Here is a 26,760-nt window from a genome sequence, read left to right on the forward strand (position 1 = left end):
AGGAAGCGCTGCTCCATAGTAACAGTGAAGCACTTGGAGACGCTTTAACTGTACGTGCGTTCGGTCAGCAGATTCTCCTCAAGGTCTGAGGGAGACGCGCTGAGGAGGCGGGAAAAGGCGCGCGCTCTGGGCGGGAAAAAGGGGGGAAGGGGGAGGCGCTGAGCCCCGCGCGGCGGGGAGGATAAAATGGTGGCGGGCAGCGCGCGCCCCTCAGCCCTACGGCTCATGGGGCTGAGGTGAGGCTGCTGCTGTGCTGTGTGCTGAGGAGGCGGACAGGGAGAGTGTATGGGGATCCCTGAAAGCAAGGTTGGGTGTGAATAAAGGCTATATTTGCAGGAGCACCACGCTGCTCCTGGCTGTTTCACAGCTGCTAAGCCCAGCTCTGTCTGCTCCCACCCAAGCAACGAGGGCAGTTTGGGTGTTATTGCTTGGAGCTGGAGGTGCTGCTGTTGGAAGCATGGCTTTTGCTGCGTGGAAGCAATGAGATCTGCTGCGTTTTGGCTTCGGAATTTTCTCAGCCATTTGTGTTTTATAAAGGTGGTGAGCCCTTCTGAAAGGGCTCTTCTGTAACGTGCTGTTCTCAAGCGAGCAGAAATAATTCATATTTTTTCATTGTTGTTATTATTTGTGTCTGGATTTCCTCTCTTTCCTCCCCCTTGTCCAGGTCGAACAAGAGCAGGGTTTGCTGTCAGGCTCTGTTTGAAGCTGTTGGGGTTTATCTGTATCCATAAGATGAGTGTCAGCGCTGTTTGTGTTGCCATAACACTGGAAATGTTTGCACTGTTTCCTCAGTCCCTCCTCAGAGCGTGGCTGGGGATCAAGCTGCCTGGAACACTTGTATTCACTCTGTGTTACTGGCAACGTCGGTGCAAATGTGCTCTTCTGGAAGCCTGGCAGTGAGTGTGAAGCTTCCCGCTGTGTCTGTGTGTGCTGAGGGCCTTAAATTTACCTGCAGCAGATGTGGAGGAGGACGGTTGCCTTCACTCTGTGCCAGCACAGCTCTGTGGAGGGTAACCAAAGGGAGAGCAGTGATAATGTCAGCAAGGGCTGAGGGTTTTGGAAAGGATGGCCTTGTTTTCTATAGGCTATGATGTCAGGAAGACTGTGTGGAATAACTTAGTATTTGGGGCAGGTCAAGTGCTGTGGGAAGCTCTTCAGTGTATTTTAGCAGTGTTGTCGCTGGGAAGCGCTGCAGTGATGGATCTTGATGACGATGATGCAGGGGGCTGCAGCACCTCCCCTACAAAGACAGGCTGAGGGAGCTGGGCTTGTTCAGCCTGGAGAAGGAAAGACTGTGGAGTTACCTCATTGCAGCCTTCAGTACCTAAAGGGAGCCTGCAGACAGGAGGGGAATCAACTCTTGGAAAGGGGAGATAACAGCAGGACAAGGGAAATGGCTTGAAGTTGAGGGAGGGGAGATTGAGGTTGGATCTTGGGGGGAAATTCTTTGCTATGAGAGTGGTGAGGTGCTGGAACAGCTGCCCAGAGAGGCTGTGGATGCCCCGTCCATCCCTGGAGCGCAGGTTGGATGGGGCCCTGGGCAACCTGGGCTGGTATGAAATGTGGAGGTTGGTGGCCCTGCCTGTGCTGGGGTGTCTGAGCTTCATGATCCTTGAGGTCCTTCCAACCCAAATCATTCTGTGAAAGTGAGGTGAAGTCACTGTAACTTAGTGAGAACACCCTGGGGACAGAGAAGATGCATATAATCTCTAAAAATCATCCTTCTAAGATCTCTAGTTTTCAGTCTGCCTGCATGAAGCCATCCAGGAACTCAGAAGAGTTTTCTGATTCCTACTGTAGCACTTGTAGCTGTCATGGGAGCTTTCTCATATTCTGCGAGATGCATCTTGGAGCATGGGAAGCACCTCAGTGTTATTGCTCAGGATGAGAAATGTATGTTTTTAGGTTTAACTCGGCTGAAGGATAAACTGAGGTTTTTGGAAAGGTTTGCTTGCAGCTTGCTGGCGCCATGCTTTCCTTTTATTTCAGTCTCAAGACTTTGCAGTAATACTTGGATGATGATGGATGACACATCCCAGCAACTGATCTGTTTTTGTATTATGGCAATCAACTTACCAGAATAGCTTTATTATTATTATTTAAAGATGAAAGAGGCTCTGATAGCCTTTTCTGTTGTCTGTGTGGATTTCTTAATTTAAACTATTAAAACTGTTCAGACTTAATTTAAACTATTATTTTCCTAGTTTAGATGTTAGGAGGAAGTTTTTCCCCCAGAGGGTGGTGAGGCACTGGCACAGGTTGCCCAAGGAGGCTGTGGATGCCCCATCCCTGCAGGCATTCAAGGCCAGGCTGGATGTGGCTCTGGGCAGCCTGGGCTGCTGGTTGGTGACCTGCACACAGCAGGGGGTTGGAGCTGGATGAGCACTGTGCTCCTTTGCAACCCAGGCCATTCTGTGATTCTTTATTCTGTCATAGCACATGGTGTGAGGGAAACACCAGTGTTCGTTATTAAGGTTCTGAATTAAGGCATGGAGTTGTAGGGAAAAAAAAACTTATTTGCTAAGGAAAAATGTGTAAAAGGTGATAATCCATATGCAGTAGAGGTATTTGACTGAAAGTGGGAGGAGGTGAGTCAGGTGCAGCACTTGATCTTGCAGGAAAGCCTTTGACTGGAGTAGCCTTAACTTTTAACTCTTCTTGCAGGAAGCCGAGGGCTGCATTTGCTCACTGAGTCTTCACAATGACTTGGCTGAGTGAGCCCAATAGGAATCCAAGTGGCAGATGCATCGTGAGCAGTGACAAAAGCATTCGTTTGGGTGAGTTATTTTCCTTGTAGAGAAACCAAACCCCCAGGGGTATGAGAGGCAATGAGCTTGTTGTAAGAACTCCTTTATTGTTCAACTGGAGCGTTGTTACACCTTGCAGCAATTAATATCTCCTTGCTGGGTGGTGCTTCCTGGTTACAACTGGAAGAGTTTGAAAGCATGTGATCACCAGAAAGTGGTTGCTTAGAAGCTCCTTTTTCTGTGAGAAGAAGGTGCACGCTTGCTGAAACGACCAGAATGCTTTTTCCCATTTGAGAAGCAGTTCCCAACTAAAGGAGTTAATCTGCATTTGCCAGCAGTTCCTGCAAGCCTCTGTAAGAAGGAGGCTGCTTCGAGGGCCCTGGGTCCTGCACTGTGCAGCTATTGCCCAGCTGAGGAAACTACAATTCCCATAGTACTTCCACATACTGGTCCTGCAGTGACATCAGACGTTACATGGCACAGACTGGTTGTAAAGCAAGAAGATCAAACATGTAAGCTCGGTGTTTCTTTCACTTCTGCAGCAGGACCTTTGGCAGTGTGAAATCTTTGCTTGCTAGGGGCGGATTTTAGCTGTTGCAGAGCTATTTGGCAGGGCGTGTACCTGAGGTGACACTCAAGGGCGAGCAATCCGTGCCGTGCAGCTCTGGGACCTCTCTGCCCTGGAATAGCTCCGTGCAGAAATCTCTCAGCGCCAGCGCTGACACTTCGTCTCTATGGACCGCTTCCAAGCCCGCAGCCCGAAAACCGCTGCTGTTCTGCTGCGTTCATCCCGCCGTTTGGACGGGTGGAGGAGGGACGCAGCCCCTTAGCCTGGCAGCGCCGTGCGTGCCGCCCCGGGGAGGTGAGCAGCGCGGGGCTGCCGGGCGGTGCCTGCGCTGCTTCCCGCTGCCCCACAGCCGCCCGCCTCGGGGGGAGGGAGGGGAGGAGGGCTGAGCAGCTTTGACTCGGCGGGAGGCGCTTCTCACCGCGGGGTGAGGCTCCTGTGCGTGTTCGTTGGTCGGGAGAGGTGGTAGGTGTCCGTAAGGAAGCTGCAAAACAATCCAGAGAAGCGATTTTTGCAGTGTAGCGTTTGCTCGGGTTGCTATGATGCTGCACTTTGAAGCTCAGTCGTTTGTCGGTCCGGCAGCGCTCAGCCTTGCAGGAGGTTGTGTGTGATGAGTAGCTGAGAAACCTCCACGCACAAACGCCTCTTAACGTGGACCTGCAGAGCTTTCTAGTGAGGGTCGTGCTGTGAGCCTCACAAAGTGGTTGGGAAACTTGAGGGCTCTTGCTGTTGTACTCGAAGACGCTGAAAAACTTGGAGAAACTGAGTAACAGGTAATAGTTCCCCCATTAATTTCTGCTGGGAGACGGTTTGAAGCTGTTGAACAGCGCTGTGACCTGATGTGCTCAAGCCTGCAAACTTGAAGACATCTATTCATTGCTTGGGTTTCACAAACTGGGGAAGTGACCAAGTGGAAAAGCAGCTTTCTATCTCATCTTAGTAGTCCAATGAAATCGAGATACAGGAATCTCTAATGATGTGTGACATATGCTAATCCTTGTTCTGTTAAAGATGTTTTTATTTGGCCCCAGTTGTTGGTTTATAACTTCAAAGGCTTTTATGGTAAAATGCTGAAATTGTCGGTGACTTAATTATATGTTTGTTTAAAAATAACTCTAAAAACACCTCATTTGGGAGGTTAACTTATAGTTGATAATCCAACACATCTGGACAAGTATTTCCTAATTTTAATTGAAGTTCTGTATTCCTAAATGAAAAGACTTACTGGGAGTATATTAGTACCAAGAGTATATTTGAAGGGATGCCATCTACATCTTGTGCTCTTATTTGTAATATTTTGGCCACGTTTGGATTCGTTGTAGTGATTAGAAGTTGGGGTAAAAAGTCAGTTGTTTACATGAAGGTCCCTTGTGTGTCTCTGCTTAAGTGTGTTTGTTTGCTGCGGTGGTGGAGTCATGGGCTGCTTGGTGATGAGTAACAAGCTGCCTTCATAACACCTTTCCTCAGCTGTCCCAGATTAGGACTGTGAGATGATGGCATCTCACAGCTCAGTTGGGTTTTCTGTTTTTACGATTGGCAGCTTGATATCAGTGCTTTGTAAAGAGCAGTTCTCTAATTGGGGATGAGTGTGTTAAGTCTTCTGTAAACCAACCCGTCCTCAGACACCTCCGAGTAAGGCTGGGAGGCCTGTGTTGTTGTGTGCAGATGTACTTAGGAGTGGTGGGACTGCACAGTTTGAAGGGCTTGTGGCGTTGGGTCACGGTCCTGGTTTGCAGATCTTTAATGTTGTGGGACTGTTCTGCATGCTGTCCTTTGGAAGAAGAACCTCGCAAAGGTACTGGTGTGCTGTTCCAAGGATAATGCCTTCATGAAGCTGGAACTGAGGAGCAAAATGGGGATCTGTTCTACAACAGACCTTGGCTTGTGGCTTTGTAGAGCAGGTAGGCCTAAATATAACAAGTCCAAAGCAGATGTGCCAAAAAAGAGAAGCGAGGGCCTTCGGGCTCTGCAGGGGGTGCAGCCATGTAACCTCATCTCTGGGATCTGTGTCAGTAGGGTGGGCTGTGTATACACATAGTGTTCACTGTTGGCAAGGTTCATTTGGAGTTTCTAGTGTTAATTAAAAAAAAAAAAAGTATTAATTTGAAAAATGGGAGGATTAGCAGAAGTTACACTGGTGTTAAGGGTTGTGGGATTGCATTTCTGTTGGATATTGTGGGTTACGTTGTCAAGATGCGTGTCACTCTTCTGGTGAGCTCTGGACATCTGTGAAATGGGGTGGGGTGAGAACAAGAAGCGGGTGGTCAGTTTTCCCTGCTAACAGAACAGCTTGTTGCCATCAGGTATTGGGTTGTGGTCGCTCATCTTCTTGCTCTTGGCTCAATGTCAGAAGGGAAAAAAAACCCCACAATAAAAATAACCTCCCACAACTTAAAGCTGTATAAAAACTCGGGGCGTGTTCAAGTGCTCCATGAAAAAATCTGCCAGTTGAACAAAACCCAGACTGGCAGTGCTCCTTTAAAGCATTGCTTCTAACAAAGCTCTAACGTAGCACCCTCAGGTTGTGAACTTTAATGTGACTCCTGCACTGCCTTGAATGCTCGAAGTAGCGACTGTTTTGAGATGCAAATGGACTGCTTGAGATTTCAGCTATCAACCGGCCCTGTGAGAATCCCGGTTAAAAGGTCAGTCAAGATTAACAGTTTAGACACACTGACTGAACAAACCATCGCAGGTGGTGCGAAGATATTACCAGGCATCTCTTCTGAAAGGAAGCTGTGTGAAAAGTTGGTGCCTGGAAGCAGTTGTATGTACCTGAATCGCTTCAGTGCTGAGCCTTCTGGCTTAGCTCAGCTTAAGTACCGGGTGCACGATCTTCCTCCTTAGGGGGACTGCAGGGCTTTCTGCAGAGCCAGGAGTTGTGTTACTGCAGCCCTTCCCTTGCTGTAGGGCTGCTATGTTGTACCAGCTGATGTGAGAGCAGCCAGCTCTGCTCTTTCAAGAGGCACAGGTACCTGCACACCTCCTGCAGAGCTGTTCTGCCAGACTTTGCTGTCAGTCTGTGCGCATTTCTCTGCTGCATGGTGATGGAAATGCTGTAAGAATCCCAAGGAAACTGACAGTCAGGAGTGGGTGAACTAATTCATCGTGCTCTTAGTGCCTGTTTCCAACAGGGCCTTGGGAAAGAGAAGAGTGAAAACTTCTGTGTGTGCTGCATGAAATGTTGTAGCAGGTTTGTGGATGGACAACAGGTTGGGTAAATCCATAGCTCTCCCATTCAGCCACGTTTGGATGCGGGCATCATCTGACATAACCTGATTCCTTTAGAAGAGTAAATGCTGCGTGAAGTTTTAAGAACTGCCCATGACATGACAGTCGCACATCCTAGCTTGATTTGTCTCGGCCTTTAGAGCAGCCCCTTCCCCGTTCATTTCTTCCACCAATTAAAGTTTTGTGTCAGCTAGGAAGAAACCCAACAGTTTTGTATTGTGCAGACTGGCTGCTGTGGGCACTGTTTTACTGTACCCTGCAATGCAAGTGGCTCAAGTTGGAGAAATGGCACACATGCGAATTGCAGGAACTGAATGAGCTGCTTTTCACTAACAACAGCATGGGAGATTATTCTCTAATGTCTGTAAATGAGTTTCCTGCCTAACAAACAGGACATTGACAGGCCTGGTCATTGTTTCTTTTTCTCTTTCTGATTGTTTTAAAATAGGTTAAGTCTGCCCTTAAGAACCTGAATTTCTGCTTGGGTGGCAATGCTGCATACGTTACAGAAGAGATCTTGCCTGCTGGTAAGGAGGACATGGTCAAACCAACTGCCACACGTGGTCATTACAAGTCACAGGTGGGTCCAAAAAGTGAGTTTGCTTAAGGAAACAAACTCTTTTATATTATATTACTTTTTATAACTGTGGGAATCATTTCCAGCATAACTAATATTGAATATCTGCATACGAAACAAACAAAAGAATCCACCACCAAAAAAACAAACAAACAAAAAAAACAACAGAGAATGCTACATTGCAGCTGGAGCAGATCTCACTGCTTTGTGCTCATTGCTTTGTGTCAGTACAGGAGATGAAGCCAGATGATGGGGCAGTCAGCACTTGCTCATTCAGGCTGACTTTGGGAGGCTCTTGTTGTCTGTGAGACTTCCCACTGAGTGGGAAGAGCAACTGCTAGAAATTACTGTGGAGAAAAACTCTTTGGCTATGTGAAATGAATGATTTCAGGTGGTTGTGCTGAAAACAGAGAAACAAGCAAGAAATGCCCCGGAAACCAATGAGTTCTTAATGGCAGTTGGGCTGCGGAGCCCCTAAAAGCAGGAAATGTCTAGCTAATAAATCAGAAAATACATTCAGTGTGAAAGTAACTATACTGTGCAGTGCTGTCACTTACTGGCATTACAAAGAAGTTTGACTGCTGTTTATAAAAAGCATCTGCAACCAGTTCTCTGTAACAGCATGTTCCTCCAGTTTTCAGATAAGTGGCTGTAAAAGGACTTTTTCCTGATTTAGGCCGAATGTTTTTGGTGAATGTTCAAGTTCATTTACTCCTCTGAGCTTCCCAGAAGTTAAAAGCCCTCTGTGTGCATTTGAAGACATTGTGTGACTTCATAACAGCGATGGATGATAAAAAGCATGGGGGAAAAAAAGTTTGCTCAGTTGGGCTTGGAGAGAGCGAGCTTAGTGTGTGCATGTTTCTGTTCTGCAGAAGTGAACTGAAGCTGTGTCTCGTTATGCTTTGAAAGAAAAAAAAGTCTGCTGAGATGGCCTATCTGGGTTTTAGATACGGTCTTATTTAGTGGGAGCACTGGTTTCTCATGACTTGCAGGGTGGAAAGAATGAAGTAGGAATCCAAGAGGAGACCATTAAGAGTTGCTATTTGGTTTTGTTAGAGACAAGCATCTTGTTTACTGATTTATGTTGTTTGAGATTGAAATTCTGAATGAAGCACATCTGTGGCTCTGCAGGCAGCCCTTCCTTTGCAGAGCCTGCTAAGGAAAGTCTCACTCTGAAATTCAGCAGAGGACTGAAAACAAAGCAAACTGTAGGAGACAGCACACTGCTTTGCTCCTTTTTTACTGCAGCTTGCTACTAGCTGGTATGTAAAGCACAGAGCAGAGTTTCCCAGTTGTTGAACAAAGTTCCTAAACAAGATAGAAAGAGAACCTCCAGTGTTTTGGAAGTGCTAACAGGTGAGGCAGCACTGAGGGTACAAGAAGTACCTCTTCTGCTGTGCTTCAGTCACATCGTGCTGCACAGTTCATAGCAGCAGTGATTTGTGGCCCTGAAAATAAAGACAAATCCATTCGTTACAGATCCTATTTTTAATCTATGCAGAAGTATTTTGTATTTTAGCCAAAGAACGTGATTTATTTGTGTGTTGATTCCCTAGGGACTAAACAAGACCAGAGCCCAATGTACTTGCTGATGCCACTAAATTATTACTGGAATTTTAGTCTTGGTGAGCTCCTGCTTTCTGAAATGCCACCTATGTGTTGCTCATCAGCCCTTTGTAGAGCACAGTTTGGATACCACACTTCTCATCTGCAAACATAGGAGCTGCTCTGTCACCTGGGCAGTGTTGTGCTGTGGGACAGGAAAGGGTTCTTATCTCTGCTTACTGACACAGACATTGATAGCATGTTTCTGTGTGACGTTACAGAATGTGTCCAGGCTGTAGGGTGAAACAGGAGGAGAGAGAGAAATTAACTTGTTATTTTCTCTTTTAAACAAATGAGGCATGAGAGAGTGCAATGATCAGCAGTGAGGTTTTGTTCTCTTAGGTTACAGAGACATAAATGACTTTCAAAGAAGCCTGTCAGAGACTCCAGAGAGACTTAACACACACAGCTATGTTCAGGCAGTGTAAATTTCCCTTAAGCTTTTTTTTTTTCCTGTTCACTCGTTAAGAACTTTGGAGATGCTTCTCCAACAGCAAATGCTGTCTCAGAGTTGGCAATTCTGGCCGTGTGAATGTGGCTCCAAGTGAAAATGCAGTTTTTATCTTAGAAGCAGAAAAGTGAGAGCTTAGTACAACAGTTTGAATGTTTGCTAACAAGGCACGCTTGTCACTGCAGCATTGCTTGTTCCTTTCATTTTCTGCTTTTAACACTCTCCAGGATTTGAAGTACATGATTGAGATCTGTGTGTGGTTTCCAAAGGGGATTTAGCAAGTGATTTTTTTGACCCAGCACTAGTTTGACCATGCCAATGAAAGACTTCTCTTCTTTCTTTATTAAGCTAGAAAAAAAAGTCAGGCACACTGTGCCTTCTCCAGCCGTGTTTACAATGGAGGATTATGAAGTTTATTTTATCCTCAGTCTTAGAAGAGGTCTTGCTTTCTATCCTCAGCAGCCAGGTAACCAGAGTCCAGTATGGCTTCTGAACATTAGATTTTAGTGGAGCTGTTTTGTTACAGTGCATCCTGAATTCTTCCTGCTGCCCAGTTGTACACACAGGACAGGTGCTGGCAGCAGCTCCAATTCTTTTCCATTAACTTTCTAGTGCTGCACTCTTCTGTGTCTCAGAACAGATAGACCTGGACAGACAAACAAAGCTGCTTACTGGGAGGGCTGTTAGAGCAGTGACATGCACACCATGTCCTTTTTTTTTGGTCCTTTTTAACCCTTGTTTTTGTTGCAAATCCTTGACTGACACATCCAGATGAAGCTGGGGATGCTTAGACAACCTGCAGGTGGTCTCATGGCCACAGAAGTGATCTTAGTGTATAAATACACTGGAGCTTTCAGTCATTTAGTCTGAAAGTTTCTTCCTTTTTTTTCCAGGCACTGCTCTCCATTCTGGGGGGTGAAGGGGAACGGGGAACTTCTGTTAACCACATTTTTCTCTATAAAGTTCACACGCGTCTCCCCCTGCTTATGTGGGGTTCTTTGCAGGAATATCCTGTGTTGTCAGAGATCTGGCAGGGTTACTGCTCTGCTCTGTTTGCTCAGAAGGGCTGCATGTGTGCATTTCCAGTCATAGGCTAAAAGACTCATCTTGTGAGCTTGGTGTGTGAACATCTGCAGTGTGAAATCTGCAGAGAATTCCTGTTACTGTGTAGTATAATATTTATTATTTACTTTACGAGTGTCAAATTGGGACTGTTTTAAGGTAGGGAAACAAGTTTTAAGGAAGGAAGTGAGTTTTAGACTGCATTCTGGTGATTCCCACATTACATTTTCCTGAAAAATTACTTAGCTTAAGCTATAAAAGGGAGGTTTTACTTAGTTAACTTTACTGCTCACTGACCTACACATCTAACGTCTATTTTCACCTTTTCAACAAAGGTAAACGCAAGAAACAAAGAATGGACACTCAATTAATTTCCCCGTTATTAGGAGCAATTACCAGCCCATCACATCCCTTAGAATCTTCCTGTCTGCACAGTGACTGCTCAGCACCTGGGGAACTTGTTGGCACCAAAACTCCCTTCCAGGACTGCACCAAAAACCGGTATGTTTACACACGCTGGTTGTGTGTGTGTCTATAAACTTAAACTTCTTGTAAGAATAATTTTTAAGGAATTAAATGGGAAACTGTTACATGTTAACGAAAAGCTGGTAAAGACAAAGCCTGCCTTCCTTCCCTCCCTTCTCTCCGTGCTTCACCTCCCGATGGCCCTGCTGGTGGAGCAGTGTGTCGAGGGATGTGAGCAGCAGTTAGCTGCAGGTCAGGGGGAAGCAGCACCCCTCTGCTGCTGGCAGCATCAGTACATGCAGTGCTGCTCTTTGAACATCTGCCAGCCTGCTCAGTGTGCCCTTGAAGTAATGCACTCGAGTGTGAGTTTATACAAAAAGTAAACAAATACAAATCATTGTTGGATGCTGGCTGAATGCAAAGTTGTTTTTGACTTGCCCCATGCGTTAATGTGAGTGATGTATTAAGAACAACTAAGAGACTTTTAAGTGTCAGCTAAAAGTAAGTATCTCTTGTTTTCTTGGCATAGGAGATCAATATTCTTACATTCTTTTGTGTGATAAAGGCTTTGTTTCCCCCTTAATTAAAACAGGTACACTTGAAGTGCTTTCTAAGAAGGGGAAGATTGTTGAGTTCCCATGAAATTTAACACTTTCCCATCTTCACTTCTCTTGGATTCTCAATCCTAACTATTTTACCTTCTCAGCCCTCTGTGGGACTTTTATGAAGTCCTCTGTAGTAACCTCTGAAATCTTAATTATTTAGTATTCTCCAGAAATATAAATGCATCACTTTGAGCCTTATAAAGGGGTAAAGATGGTCATGAATTACATGAGCATTGTGAGGAGCAGGGAATTATGGCTTCACAGTACAGAAACTACAGTAACCCCCCAAAATTATGTTCTCCTTCAAATATATTCTTTAGGGCTGTATTGTGTCCAGCAGTTAAAATTATAATGTTGAAATTATTGCAGCTTTAGAAATGCATAAAAAATAATTTAAGCTTCCCACTACATTTTTTGCTGATACCACATGATGGCAATATAATACTGCCTTGTTTGTGGGGTTGGTGGGCTGGTGCAGGTTGGCACAGTAGCTTTCCATTCTTGCTACCCAAGCTGCTGCTGCTGGCATTTCTAGCGTCAGATGCCTCCTATTCAGTACCAGCAAACATCTCAACTTGGTAGGCACCACAAGGATCATAGAGTCCAACCCCTGGCTTTATACCAGCCTGCCCTAAAATCAAATCCTATGTCTGAGGGCACTGCCCAAATCTCCCTGAACTCTGGCAGCTTGGGGCTGCACCCACCACCCTCTGGGGCAGCTCATTGCCTTCACCCCTGCCTGACCCACCCTGATGCAGCTCCATGCAGTTCCTTTGTCCCTGCAACTGGAGAGCAGAACTCAGCGCTGCCACTCTGCTCCTCATGAGCAGTTGCAGGGCCATGAGATCTCCCCTCAGTTTCCTCTTCTCTGGGCTGAACAAACCCAAGTCCCTCAGCAGTTCCTCACACCCCTTACCCTTCAGACCCTTTGCCATCATCACAGCCCTCCTTTGGGTGCCCTCTGACAGCTTCGTATCCTTCTTGCATTGTGGTGCCCCGACTGCCTCATCCCAGGCACAGAATCCAGCTCTGGGTCTTGTTAAACTTCCTGCAGTTGGTGACTGCTTGAGCTCTGATGTGTCAAGATCTCTCTGAAGGTCTCTACTGCTCTCAGACATGGGCTTTGATTTTTGGGCAGTCCTCTGTGGAACCAGGATTTGGACTCCATGATCCTTGTGGGTCCTTTCCAATTTCAGATGTTCTATCATTCTATATCCAAGGCAGTCAGTAGTTCCTCACTTTTTTTTTTTTTTTTTTTTATTATTATTGATTACCAGTAAGAAAGAGGAAGTTTGATGGGAAAGGAGGAACTTCAAAGGTTCATGAGGTGCTGTAAGATAACAGTTATGGAAGACACATGTGTTACAAAGAAGTTAAAGTGTGGAGAGGTCTTAATATCTAGCAAGACATCAGTGGCTAATCTTCATTGTGGAAGAGATTAGCAAAGTGACAGTTTTAATTGTTTATCCCACAGCCCTGGGCTTTGTTAATCTGCAATATTAGCACGAATAATTCTGTAGCAAAACAAGCAGTGTAATTGTTTGGATAAACTGACACCAGGGGAGGGCTGAGAGAGCTTCAGGGAGGCAGAAATGATTGAGCTGAACAAGAACAGGCAGGGTGAAATTTGTTGAAGCAACATATAGCATCTTAATTAGCGTGTTAAGTTTTAATTAGTTTCTGATATGAAGTTAAATGTCACTGCAGGCAGCTCTGTGAAGGTCTCATTTTTGCACCTGATGTAACAGCTAGAAGTTGGGGTTATCTAAGGGAAGTGATAGTTGAGCACCTTTGGTATTATCAGTAATAACTAAAGCTGTGACCAATCCTTTTCTAAAAGCAGGTTACAAAGAGGCTCAAGTGATTCTTAATAAAGAGAAAAAGGTTAAATTTAAAAGGTGTTAAGATTAAAGTAACAGCTCTTCAATATCAAAGTAGAACAAATTCAAAACCACAAGATTTTGAGAAGATCATATTTACACTACAAAGGAGGTGGTCAGAATATGAAGAAATGTTGCACTTTGTTAAATAGCTGCATTGATTGGAAAGAGGAAAATCTTTTGGTGCTTCTGTCTCCTCACACAGCAGCAAGAAAAACCTTCTGGGAAGCAAGAAGTTAGAAATGCTGAAGGAAATGTTCAAGTGGTTTTAGGCTGGAGAAGTCACAAATGCAGGAATAAATTTGTATGTATGTATGTTGAGAATACATTGAATTCACACGATTAAGAGACACTGCTGATATGAGTGAAAGGTTAAATGAATGCTTTACCTTTAGTATGTTTTATTTAGAAGGAAAAAATGATTTACTTAGCTATGCTTTCGTTGTTTTTGTTTTTCAGGGCACAGACAAATCTTTCTTATTCTGGCAATGGCCCTGATATGTTTGGCCTGGTGTCGAGCATCCTAGAGGAGCCAAACAAGGCAGAACCAGCTACAGATTGGTCAGTTTATTCTAAAATTCTTATGTTGTGTGTCACTTCTACATCCTTTTGTCACCTGTGTGCATGTTTAAAATTGCACAGAATTGAGAGATAAAGGGCTTTCTCATAAAGAAATGTGAAAACTTATTTTTAACTAGAAGTAGCCTGTTAGAAATGCAGCAATTTCAGTCTTCCATTGGGTCACAGCACTGGGGGGGAGGTTCTAAAAATGTTTAAAAATAATCAATAGAGAGCTGTCTATAAATCATCACGTGCAAAATAGTTGAAATCTACAGTTCTGAATGCGTGTACCATAGAGAACAGCAATGGCAGCCAGATTCCATTTAGCATTTATTTAACTGCAGTAGAGATTTCCTCCCCTCAAATTCTGTAGGAGAGCTGGGTATCCTGAGCCAAGAATGTAAGGGGAAATGTGTCCAGGGCAGAAGATAACCCTGAGACGTGAGCTGTTGCAATGTGTGAAAACGCACTGTTGCTGGAGGTTTCTTAATTCTGTTACAGGAATTCACTTTCAAGATTGTTGCCACCACTGTGGGCTTCTGATTTAGGAAACAACTGTGAATCCTCAGGGCTTTCATCTGAGCACTCTGTAGGCAATGAGGATTTGATGTGTGCACAGAGCTGCTACCGGGAGCAGCTGCTCCAGTCGCATGACGTGGAGCTGCTGCACAGAGGTTTAGAAGACCTTTATCTCATCCAATCTTGGCTTTCTCCATCTGACCCCTGCACTCAGCCTGACAACGCTCTGAAAAACGGCCATCCTGCAAATTCCTCTTTGGAAAACAAGAATTCCATTCTCCAAGAGAGGTGCGCGTTTCAAAGCGCGGATTGTAATCAGCATTGGAGCAGAGATGAGCAGATGAGCTTAAATGGAGACTTTGAAAAAAATGGTTCCAGTTTTAGCACCTCTTCTCAAAACAGAGTGGAAGATAACCCTATCATTCAGACAGGGTGCTGGAGAACTGAAAGAGCAAGAGGCAACGTGATGAGAAATGGTGTGTATGAACAAATTAAACATTCTCCTGATCTTTCTAATCAGTCTGTTGGTGACTCTTGGGATGAAGTGCCCCAGAACAGCCACTTCTTTTCTAAAAGATGTGAAAGCTTTACAGCTGCTCAGAAATCCCAGTCATCTGTTCATCCATCGCTGTATTTTTTCAGTCAACCAACGAAGGAAAGCTTTTCTGGAGCGACGAACAGAAAACCATGGGAAACCCATGTGCAAAATGGTCATCAAAGCTTTACTTTAGGGGATGTTTTTAATAATAATAATGAATGGAAGAACCACGTTAGTCCTGAAGAGTACACTCATAAAATTTCTGAGTTTGATTTGTCAGTAAAAAATGGGAATTACTTGTTGTACCATGGACATACATGGCGGGATGGGAAATCTTCCAGACCAACAGCTGCATCAGATGCTGTGTTTGGAAAGCAAATGGTAATGAGCACACAGTCATCACCTGGAGCTTCAACCACGTCTGGGGGCTCCTCCCCACATCATCCTATGGCATATCCCTCTTATTACTCACAGACCTCACCAGTCCTCCCATTGGGAAAAGATGGAGGGTTACAAACATCAGACAGTATTTTTAACAGTTTGGGAGTTTCTAATTTCATCTCAGACACTCAGAAGCAAGTGAGCCCTTCTGGACACTCACAGCATGATTCTTTGACTAGTAAAGAGGGGCAGCAATGCAAATTCCCTGTTAGTTTTTCATCCAGCTGGTTAACACAACAGAATGTTTGGAGTGAAAACCCTGAAATGTGCCACAGGTTTCAAGAAAAGCAAACCCAGGAAAGCAGGAATAAAGATGATAGAAGCAGCAGAAGGAACTGCATTCCTCATTTTGGATATGCAACCCCAAACTGCCAGCAGTACAACATGCTCCAAAAGAGCCATGAACAGAATGGCAGTATCATGTCAGATTTTACCAGTCCTTTTCTTCCTTCCTTCCCATTCATGTTTGATTTTAAGCAAACTCCCAGCTTTTTTCCGTTTAACCACCATCTGTTTTCATTAGCAAAGAACTTCAGTTTCCCTCCTTCGCCTTTTCCATTCTCAGAACTTGTTGATCTTCTCCATTATGATGATTTTAACCACTTGAATCCCTTCATCAGTGACCTCTTTTGTGGGGAAATAACAGCCCCATACTTTGCCTTTCCAATGCCATTTAACAAGTGCAGACCTCCCAGGAGCCGCAGCGGACCTTCTAACGAGCTTCACATCCAGCTGGAGGAGTGCTATGAGCAGTGGAGGGCTTTGGAGAAAGAGAGGAAAAAGGTAAAGCATCGTTGACAATAACTTTTTGTCAAAGCTAATGATTACATTAAGCATCTCACAGGGAATGGATACCCTGGCATTCCTCTTCTTTTGAGGTGGAGACTCTTAGGTTATTTTAAATGCTTAAAACACCATCCCAAAAAAACCTGCTTTGAATATAATGTTTGTATTATTTGGCATGACTGCTTTTAAACCATGTGTGTCTTCCAGCTTTGATTTCTAAGTCTCTTTCCACTCAGGGCTGCTAACAACATTTTTCTCTATGAACCTGCAATATTTGCTAACCTAGAATCATAGAATGGCCTGGGTTGCAAAAGAGCACAGTGCTCATCCAGTTCCAACCCCTGCTGTGTGCAGGGTCACCAACCAGCAGCCCAGGCTGCCCAGAGCCACATCCAGCCTGGTCCTGAATGCCTGTAGGGATGGGGCATCCACAGCCTCCTTGGGCAACCTGTGCCAGTGCCCCACCACCCTCTGGCTGAAAAACTTCCTCCTCAGATCCAACCTAAACCTCCCCTGTCTCACTTTAAAACCATTCCCCCTTGTCCTATCACCATCCACCCTCACAAACAGCCGTTCCCCCTCCTGTTTATATGCTCCCTTCAAGTACTGGAAGCCCACAATGGGGTCTCCCTGCAGCCTTCTCTTCATGCTGAACAAACAAGCCCAGTTCCTTCAACCTTTCCTCATAGGAAGCGCTTGGGAACACTCCTGTTTGGTGTTGTGACAAATACAGCTTGTTGGTGCAGGACTGGGACTTCAGCTGAGTCATTTGGGATGACTGAATTTGCCTTCATCTCATCAAGCACATTTGTGTTTGCCCATAACTGACTTTTCTGCTAGAGGTTTCCTTTGGCTACGTGCTTGATTTTTGTGGTTAAGCACTGAACGTGCAGGTGGCTTCATTAGTCAGTATAAGCTGTTCTCAGTCCTGCAAGTCAGCCTCCATAGCATGGTTCACATTCCTGCAGCCAAAACACTTTCTCCCCAAAGAGGATGACTGCATCCTGGTTGCTTGATAGGAACGTGCCAGATCTGCATTTGTTGCTGTTTGTGGGTATTGTTTGGGAGAACACTGGTTGGCAGGGATTAAGACTTTGTGAGGAGCTGTTCTAACTGTCTGATCTGCCCAAGGACAGGGCTGAGGCCTCTGTATCAGCGCTGTTTATGTCATTAGTGTATGTGTAGCTCACCTTTACACTGGTACACAGGAGCAGATTTTAAGTTTCTCAGCCTGCATACGTTTCTGAGGAGGATCAACAGAATTTTCCTCCAGTGAAACTTGCATTTAATTCCATCTTGTCTGATCAGCTGGCTGCTTCAGTTCCCAGAGGGCTGTGTTGAACTTCAATGGCAGCGAGCTTCTTTCCTTCTCTAAAAATCTCACTCTTCTAGAGATCTGTTACTTAGGAACAACTGTGATTTTGTACTTGGTGAGGGCTGGGGTGTTAATAAGGACGTCAGTAAAGCAGAAAGGCAGCACTTGTTGAAATGTAAGTGTGGACTTAGCCTTAGCTTGAACAGCAGCATGATATCTAATCTCAATCCACTGTACACTGAAGAAGGACCAAGACAGAATCCACTGCTTGCTCTACCACCTTTTATTCCAGGTTTAAGAAGTTTCTATGCCAAAAACAGTCACAGTGGTGCTTTGTCACTGCTTGTGTTACACCATGTTTTGGCCGGTTCCTTTGTCACTGGGAAGCTCAGCAGTTGTGCTGATGACTTTTTGAGCTGATACCAGGCTATGTTAAATGTGGCTGATTCCTGATGTCCTTCAGTTGAGCTGTGGTGGCGTGTTCACCTGTTTCATTTAATTGATAATCCAAACACGTAGCATTTGAGAGATGCAGTGAGAGACATGGATTTAAATGCCTGGGATGCGCTGCCAGAAATTCTGTGCCTCAGACTGTGTCCCAGGTTAGTGAAAGTGAGGTTGTGCAGATTTGAGTGCTGTCTAAAAGCATTTCCTCTAAAATAGAGCTGAATCAAGGAAGTATTCCTATCCTACAGCAGCTGGTTGCATACCTAGAGAGATACTTGGGAGCATTTTACTGTAAACACAGGCAGAAGTAAAGGTAGGAAACTCTTCCATTCTATTTGAAAATTCTTAAGCAAATGGCAATGTGGATTTTCACTGTAATTTTCAACTGTGATGTTATTTCCATTTCCCCTGCAGGCTGAGGCTGACCTTGCAAGGAACTTCCCAGGAAGGCATGTTTCTAGCTCCAGTACCACTCCTGTGTCTCAGCTCCCTGCCCACCCATCACGAGTGGATCGTCTGATTGTGGACCAGCTCCGAGAACAGGCCAGGGTGAGTTTTCCAGAAGGGAGTCACAGCACCAGGTGAAATGCTTTGCTTCCTCTTTGCTTTCTGTTGTTTTGGTCTAATAGAGTTGCCGACACGTGGTGATTTTTGGTGTTTTCAATGTGCCTGGTAGGTGCTCACCTTAATAGGGAAAATGGAAATGCTTTGTGGTGCCCCTGTGCACGGTAACGTGTCTGCTGCCTTGAAACACCACATGGAAGCCATCCACGTAACGCAGGCACGGCGTAAGGATGAGGTTGTTAATGCTGTTAATCCCCAGAGACAAGGAGTGCTGCGTTACAACAGTGAGAAAGGTAAGAGCTCCCCATTCCAGCAGCTCCAAGAGCTTTTTTGAAGATTTAGTTGTGGAAAACATGTAGTTTGAAATGCATGGTGGCAATAATTTATTGCATCTTCTGCAAAGAAGTTGCAAGACTTACCTCCACTTGTGTAAAATTAAGCTGACGAGATTTTTTTTCCTTTGCTTTTGCTATTTCAAACACTTTGAAGCCTTCTCTTCCTTTTTAAAATATAACTGTAAAAACTGTTTGGTGATATTATATAAAAATAAGTAGTCCTATAAATCAAAACCTGCTTGTTTTTCAACAAGTTTAACTTTATGTCCTTGCTATTTGACCAGTCTTCAGCTTATAAAGTAATGAGTGCTGTGCTTCTTCATAGTGTCTACGTTATCTAAATCACAAAACTGCCAGAAATTACACTTTCTAATTCCAAATTGCTGTTGAAGTAAGGCCAGATTAATTTCCAGCTGGAGTGTGTACTCCTCCAGAGGCTTGTATGCTGTTCTGCAGTTTCACTGTCACCAAGCAAAACTGCTTCTTAATTAGACAACTTGCTTCACAAATTTGTCATAAATCTGCTTTTTAATGGTGACTTTGAAAGCACGTTAATTGCTAGGAAGTTAACAAACTGTAGCTTGTTTTCTATCATAAATAGCTGTAGGAAAGCACTTGTTAGAAAATAAGCCATGTGATACAAAGCTGTGGAAAGCAGCATGTTTTACATCTTCAGTTTTCCATGAGGTGGGCAAAGCTGGCTTCCTGAAAGCAAAGTGTTAATTGGAAGAGATGTGCTTAGTTCACAGCAGCACAGTCTGCCACAGATTTTTGTCTATTACCAATGTTTCAGTACCAACACAGAATCACAGAATGCCCAGGGTTGGAAGGGACCTCAAGGATCACGAATCTCCAACCCCCCTTCCACATGCAGGGCCACCAACCTCCACGTTTAATGCTAAACCAGGCTGCCCAGGGCCCCATCCAACCTGGCCTTGAACACCTCCAAGGACAGAGCATCCACAGCCTCTCTGGGCAGCCTGTTCCAGCACCTCACCACTCTCTGGGTAAAGAATTTCCCCCTGATGTCCAACCTAAATCTCCCCTCTCTCAACTTAAAACCATTTCCCCTCGTCCTACACATATCAACCCTTTCAAAGAGTTGATTCCCCTCCCCTCTGCAGGCTCCCTTTAGATACTCAAAGGCTGCAGTGAGGTCACCCCGCAGCCTTCTCTTCTCCAGGCTGAACAAGCCCAGCTCCCTCAGCCTGTCATCATAGGGGAGATGCTCCAGTCCCCTGATCATCCTAGTGGCCCTCCTCAGGACCCTCTCCAACAGCTCCCTGTCTTTTTTGTACTGTGGGTTCCACTCTTGGACGCAGTACTCCAGATGGGGCCTCACAAGAGCAGAGTAGAGGGGGGACAATCACCTCTCTGTCCCTGCTGGCCACCCCTCTTTTGATGGACCTCAGAGCACAACCAGAGCAACTGCATTCCTTTCCAAGAGTTGATGAGTGGAAGCTGCTATTCAATATGATGACTGCACAGCTGATATCTTTTGGTATTTGGGTTTTGGAGGGGAAGATGATATTTTTGGAAGTAAACTTCTCTCAGAAATGCTTTTTGAGGGGGATGTTCCTCAGCCTCACTGCCGTCCTCCGTTGGATCCTTTCTCAGCACTGCTCTGCAGTGTCTGACTTCCTGTCACTACAGCAGAGATGGCAGTGCAGCTCTTTGGCATCCAGCAGTGTTTGAGATAGCCCTCCTTGCAGGAAGGAAAACTGAACTGTGAAGTGTCAAAATGGTTGACACCCGCTTGTCAAAGCAAAACACCTTCTTAATGATGTTGTATCCTTAAATGTAGTAGTCCTATGAGCAAATCTATAAGCTGATGGCACAGCAGAGCTCAGCTGTCAGTCAGTGCCACCAGCAGGTAGACAGCAGGCACCAGGGATTGCATGGAGCTCATTTGGCTGCACCGTGGTGGGCAGGCTTACTGATCATGCTTGTGTGATATCACTGTATCATTGCATTTCTTCTATGATAGACATCAATTAAATAGGCTTAATTATTCTCTTGCAGGGATGATGGGGAGTTAGTCCAGTAAACTCTGGGCACAGTTATGGTTGCTGTCAATGTGACGTGTTGTACCTATGGGTTGCAAGAGAAGAATAGCTGAATAGGGCTTCAACAGTTACAGTGACAGCACAAGATCAGCTGTTTCTCGATCAAATGTTGTGTACTGATGGTGTTAAATGAATTCAGGCAGCTTTTCTGTGTATTGTTATGAATCAGGCTCACGTACTAGCTTTACCCAGAAGGCATTTTTCTGTTGCAGATGTTCTGGCTCTGGCAGCTGCCATTAGAGAGCTGGCTGCTTCCACACGCAGGGCTCGCACTGCGTTATGGTGTGCATTACAGATGGCTTTGCCAAAACCCTCCCCAAGCAGCCTGGTAAAGCATGAAGCTGAAGGGACGTCACAAGAGCTTTGTACTCTGAGCACAAGCACACGAGGATCCACCAGCATGGAGAACAACAACACAAGAAGCAGAGAAGCCTGAGGAACCCATGAGGATTCTGGAATGACAGCTAATAGTAATAATAATAATAATAGAGGGGGGCAGGAGGCCGAGGATGGGGGGGAGAAGGGTGAAGCGGCCTGTTATACTGACAGTGTTTTCCATTGGTTATGAGAAAGCAGGAAGGTTGCAACAATTGATCAGGGCTACAGGTCTGTTACTGTGATTCTGCATCCCTTACTGGTGTTAATGCAGTGGTAACATTGCTGGTATTACAATGTCTGCTATGTTAGAATGTTAAGAGGAACTAAACAGTAGCTGAGCGTTTCCTTGTCTGCTTATCCAAAGCTCCACACCAGCTGTGATTCAAGCCATGACCTGAGAAACCAGTGTGGTGAAACTTAATTCTCCTTTCTGTGTTAATGGTATGGTCCAGCATACAGAAAAGAGGGGGGAAAAGTCATTTGAAAGGTATTTCATTCAGGTGTTGATTTGTTCTGCACCATTACGTAGTTCTTTTCAGTGCCAAAGTGATCAGTAAGTGGGTCGCATCCTGTCATGGAGCAATCCATGCTCCTGTGGTGTTTTTCAGTTGAGGAATTTGGGTTATTGCTATGTTTGAGAATAATCAGCTTTTAATGGTGGTTCTGTCAGATGCTTCAGCATTTGTGCTGCCAGATTCTAGCTAAACCAAGGTAGATAGAGCTTTCCTACGTCTTAAACCAAGTATCAGCACGTTTTACATCTCAAATACAAGGATTTGGAGACTTGCAGTGAGAAGCATGTTGACAGGAGACTGAAAAAAAATAGTGGCTCAGGATTAGAGAAGAGATTTATTGATTTCTCACTGGGTGAGAAGCCAGTAATTGCACAGCCTAGTGTGACTTCACTGAAAAATGCTCTGTGTTATGAACGTGTGTTCGTGGTACCACAGATCTTTGGAAACATTCCATATTTATTTTCATGTGTTTATTGAATGTTTATTTCAAATTCTATTTTAGTAATATAAAGTTGGATCTTTTGCCAAGCCTTGCAGGTAATCACATTTAACAATTTACTCAGGAAATATGTCTATTGTTATATAAATAAACACGTATACATAGGGATTTTGGAGGGGGGGAGGGATGTTTGCAAGATATTTACACAAAGCTAGCTACATCCTAGGTTACCAAAGCTGTTCAATGGTTTGTGTTCTGTGTGGAAGATTTCACACATTGCATTGCTGTTAGCTGGTGTCCATTCTGTGGCTTAGACAATCAGAAGTGCTGTGTGTTGGTGTGAATGTTCAGGGTGAGAACTGGAGCAGAATGAGTGATTCCAGTTTTCTTCTTGCAGCACGTGAGTATTTCAGTGCTTCAACAACTGCCTGAATGCAACAGCACCACTTCCATGTGACTGCTACCCAGCTGTGGCTCTCAGCTATTGCTGCAGTAATGAATGGCTTTGGAGAGCAGTTCTCACTTGCAAAGTGAATTAAGCATAAGGGAAGCTACTGAGAGGTATAAATAGAGATGCATCTGTGTTCCATAGTGCAGTTTGACCTTTTGTGGGTAAATCCAGAATTGTTTCCAGTTATTGCACTTGCAGAATGTTCAAAGGCAAAGAAACATGGGGCCCTGGAGAGTTGCTTTGAGTGTGAGGGTTTTCTTTGTGCAGGTGCAGCGTTTTGCACAAATTAAGATGGTGAAACTGGCTTTTGAGAAACCGATCCCCTGTTACACAGCTGGAAAAGTGGAGTCTGCAGTATTTCAGCCCATGGCTAATTTTTGATTGTGATTACTGTATTGACAGGAAGGCAGAGCTGGGAAGAACAACTGTGGTCCTGCAGGAGCACCCTGTAGCAGGGTGTGTATAGAGCAGGGTCCATCTTACTGTGGTGCTGTGCATTAATCATTACTCTCCAGGGACGTGTTCTCAACTGATTCCTAATGTTGTTAACGTGCCTTCAGCAGTTTGTTTCTGAGCACAGTAAGTAGCAGGAGGCTCACCTCTGTTTTGCACTGCTGTTTAATTACCTGTTTACAAGGAGTTACAGTGTGGCTGCATCTGACAACAGCTGGGGTGGGCTGGTAGTGCTGTGCACCACTGCTGCAGAGTCACAGTGCATGGGATGTGTATTTGCTGCACTGAATTATTGGTGTGGATAAGGATAATGCTCCTGGCTTCAGTTGCTGATCATCCTCACAGTTGCTGACTTCAACGAGAGCAAAGCTTTGGGCTGTTAGCTCACACTTAACCCAGAGAGGTAACTTCATTTCACAGTCTGTGTTTGTTTCTTATTCATACTGTTTTCTTCCCATTTGTGAAGCAATAGGGTAAAATTACTTTGCTTTGTTTCCATAAGTAGCTCTACTGAGATGCTTAATTTATTTCTTTCCCTGGGCTGATTTTTTGCAGTTTACACTTTTTGAATGAGTTGTAGCAGTGCTACAGATCTGCTCCCACCCAAGGAAACAAGATGCTTCAAAGTCCCCTCTCAAGTCCCAGTTATTGCTAAGTTAGGTGTTTTTTTGTGCAGTGTGGATCTGTCATGCTTTAAAATCCCAAAGTGGGAGTCCAACACAAGGTAAAACATAAGGCTCAGCTACTTCTGGGCACTGCAGTAGCCATTGGGTTCTTGTGATTTGGCTCTGCTGTTTCTCAGAGGAAGGCCCTGCATCAGAGCCAGGATGTCATTTCTGGTAGAAGGTTTGGCATCCCTGCTTTTCTTCAGATTCCACAGATACCTCTGGAAATTAAATGAATCTGGTGGGATTTATATCAACTCACACTAAGAAGTTTGCATTACTTTGTCTCCAATTTGCCTGGAGCAACAGGCAGGGAGGCAGTCTGGGCTCGTGCTCTTTGCCTGCCTGGGCTGTTCTCAGAAATGTTTGGCAGACTGAATTGTTCCTGAGCTGCTCTTGTTGCTTTTTCTTCCCAGGCTGAATGTTTTTCTTTGCTGTTGGTATTCACTGCTGCCATAAACCTCCCTACCTGGGCGTGCATCTTTTGGAGCTGATTTGCCTTACAGCACAGAGGCTATTGCTCTGAGCTTCACGTAGGGTGTTGGATTTTGTTGTTGCCATGTTTGAACTGCTATAGAGGTTATGCAACCAACAAACCTTAAGCCTGTATGAATTTCTTTAAAGCTTATTTTCTTACCTGTTCTGAGAGCTGACTTTGTTTCACTCTGTTCAGGAGTGGTGATGTCAGTGCTGCACTTTGGAGCAACCCTAAGCAGTGGTGCTTTGAGGATTTTGCTCCTAGCATCAATACTGCTCTGCTGATGTATTTAGTTCTACTTTATGGCCCCACTATTCTATGTTATCTTTGTAGTGTCATTAAGGTGGAGAAAACTTCTTCAGGATTATTAAGTCTTAAAAGCTGTACGTGATGTTGGACAAGAATGACTGTTGCACATTGGTGAATGTATGAGAGCTGTGGACTTTGGGATGCAAGTATTTAATTAATGTTATTTTTAAATAAGTGCACTATGCTACTGAAGAGATGGGTGTTGTGGCCCTGCTTCCACTAAGCCAGCAGCTTGGAGCACTGGCTATCAAGAAACTACAGCAAAGTGTGTTCCTGACCTTGATTTTGTTTCTCTCTATGCTGACAAACATGGAATTAACAGGATTGTTTTCCTCTTAAAGCTGAGGAATGGACCCACAGCAGGAGCTTTGGCTGAATTGAATGTGTGGGTTTCATGAAGGATTTTGCACCTTGTTTCTCTCCCACTTGCTTGGACAGAAATGAGCTGTAGCCATCTGAAGGCCTGGATTGATTTCTGGAGCAGTTCATTGCCACCAGCACTCTCTGTTTTGGGAATGCAATATGAAATCAGGCATCCCTCACTTTTTGTTGTAGGTCACTTTCTAACTTAAAAAAAAAATATATATCTATATCACTTTGCCAATCAATTTCAGTTACATAAACTGGGAGGTCCTTATTTTACTTCATTAGCAATACTGTAATCAGAGGTGCAAAAAATGTGTGCTGTCTGTGCTTTTAGAGACCAGAAATACCTGGGGCTGGGAGCAACTTGAAAAAATGTGGGCAAGTGGAGCTATAAATCCTCTCTGCTTGTTTTCCTTTCTAATGCTCATTTGGCAATTGTTCACATTTGGTCTCTCAGAAGAGGGTTAGAAAGGATGAACAATCAACTTGCAGTCCCTGCCAGCTGGAAATTACTTCACATTTTTTAGTTGTATGAAATACAACCAGTTTAAAACTCATTTATGCACAGTAATAACTTACTGAGCATAGTTTTCTTTCACCAAATTAGGCTGCCTCCCATTATATAAGGGGGAAAAGTTTCCTTTTGTTTTATATGATATATGCAAAGATGAACAGTGTCTGTATTTTAATATACTATTTGGTGTCTGAAGCATCTTTTACACGTTTGTTGTTCAAACTCATGTATTTTATAGCAAGTTTGACACTGCTGGTGTCACTGCAGGAGGACTCAGAGCTGATCCACTCAATAGACCCAACAGCAATGTGTGAAAGTACAATTCAACCATAATTGCTGGTGAGACAACAGCCAAAGTTGATGAGAAGGTTTGTGTTACGTGTGTGAGAGTCTCAGAAAGGAGAGAAAGCTGTACTTAATAATGGCCAGTGTAATTTATTGGGGTATTATGAATGTGATTCCTTTTAAATAACCAGCTGTGTCGTGTGCCTCCTTAATAAATAGTTATGGCTTGTTGTTTCAATCAGTCTGCACTATTTGTCAGCTGCTGTTCTTCAAGAGAGTTTAACTTGTTTTGTCATTCTGCCTTGAAAAGATGTTGTGTGTTCTGCTTTAAGTTAAGAAAACAATTAAAATCTTCCCTTTTTATGACATTGACTTTATTATTTTGACACGTCCTGTGGGTGAAGAAGGAGCAGGTTTGGGTTTGTTTTTATTGGGCTTGGAAGATCCTTTGAGCTGGATGCAGAGTTGTGCAAGGCTGCTCGTTGATGAGCTGAAGTGGCAACAGAACTCTTTATGCTGGATGCCCTAAAAGATGCTGAAAGAAGGCAGCGCTTTGCAGATCACTGATGTGCAGAGCTGTACTTCCCCCACCTCAGCAAGATGGTTTTGGCTGATCTCAGGTAGATGGAAACTCCAAAATCTGGGTTTGCACGTTGACAGGGCGTCTGCGTGCACACCGGGTGGGCTTAAGCATCAAAAGCCAAAGAGTGTCATTGATAAACTACCAGCACTTAGCAGAGTCAGACACCCTCCTGCACACAATAGCTAAGCAGTTTATAAGGGTTGAGGGTGATTTATCTCAGTGACACAAAGACGTTGTGCTGCAAGTCTGGCCAGCTGCTTTGGCTGACAGGTCCACGGTTCCTCGACTAATTACAGATGGGTTATAAGCTGCCCCTTGTGAAATTTGTTGTTGTCCTATCTTACACAGTGAATTTGTTACTGGTAGCAGTTCAAGCATTGCACAGCTCATAGGAGGATGAGTTGGTTTGTCTTGAGGAGCCTGGCATGAGATTTCCAAGGGGCATGCTATGTTACTGCTCAGAACTGAGGGCAGCAATGTCAGATGTGGAGAGAACAGGATTTTTGGAGCGCTGTTCTTGAGCATGAGCTTAGGGAAACGTGCCTCCACTGATGGCTCTCTTTG

At 44.5% G+C, this 26,760-nt stretch overlaps 1 protein-coding gene across 1 annotated transcript; it reads left to right on the plus strand.

Moving 5' to 3' along the window:
• The first annotated feature begins 3,232 nt into the window (after positions 1-3,232).
• LOC122189802 (meiosis-specific coiled-coil domain-containing protein MEIOC-like) lies at positions 3,233-26,019 on the plus strand. Its single transcript, XM_042889178.1, is given in 9 exon segments — positions 3,233-3,259; positions 6,992-7,123; positions 10,574-10,739; positions 13,648-13,749; positions 14,251-16,030; positions 18,210-18,344; positions 18,472-18,652; positions 20,973-21,183; positions 21,185-26,019. Coding segments are annotated over 7 exon segments (2,592 nt in total). The 5' UTR covers positions 3,233-3,259; positions 6,992-7,123; positions 10,574-10,593; the 3' UTR covers positions 21,222-26,019.
• The last annotated feature ends 741 nt before the right edge of the window (positions 26,020-26,760 follow it).

This window comes from Lagopus leucura, unplaced genomic scaffold, assembly GCF_019238085.1.
Source record: "Lagopus leucura isolate 7727_CA_CO unplaced genomic scaffold, USGS_WTPT01 Super-Scaffold_100157, whole genome shotgun sequence".
Taxonomy (NCBI): Eukaryota; Metazoa; Chordata; class Aves; order Galliformes; family Phasianidae; genus Lagopus; species Lagopus leucura.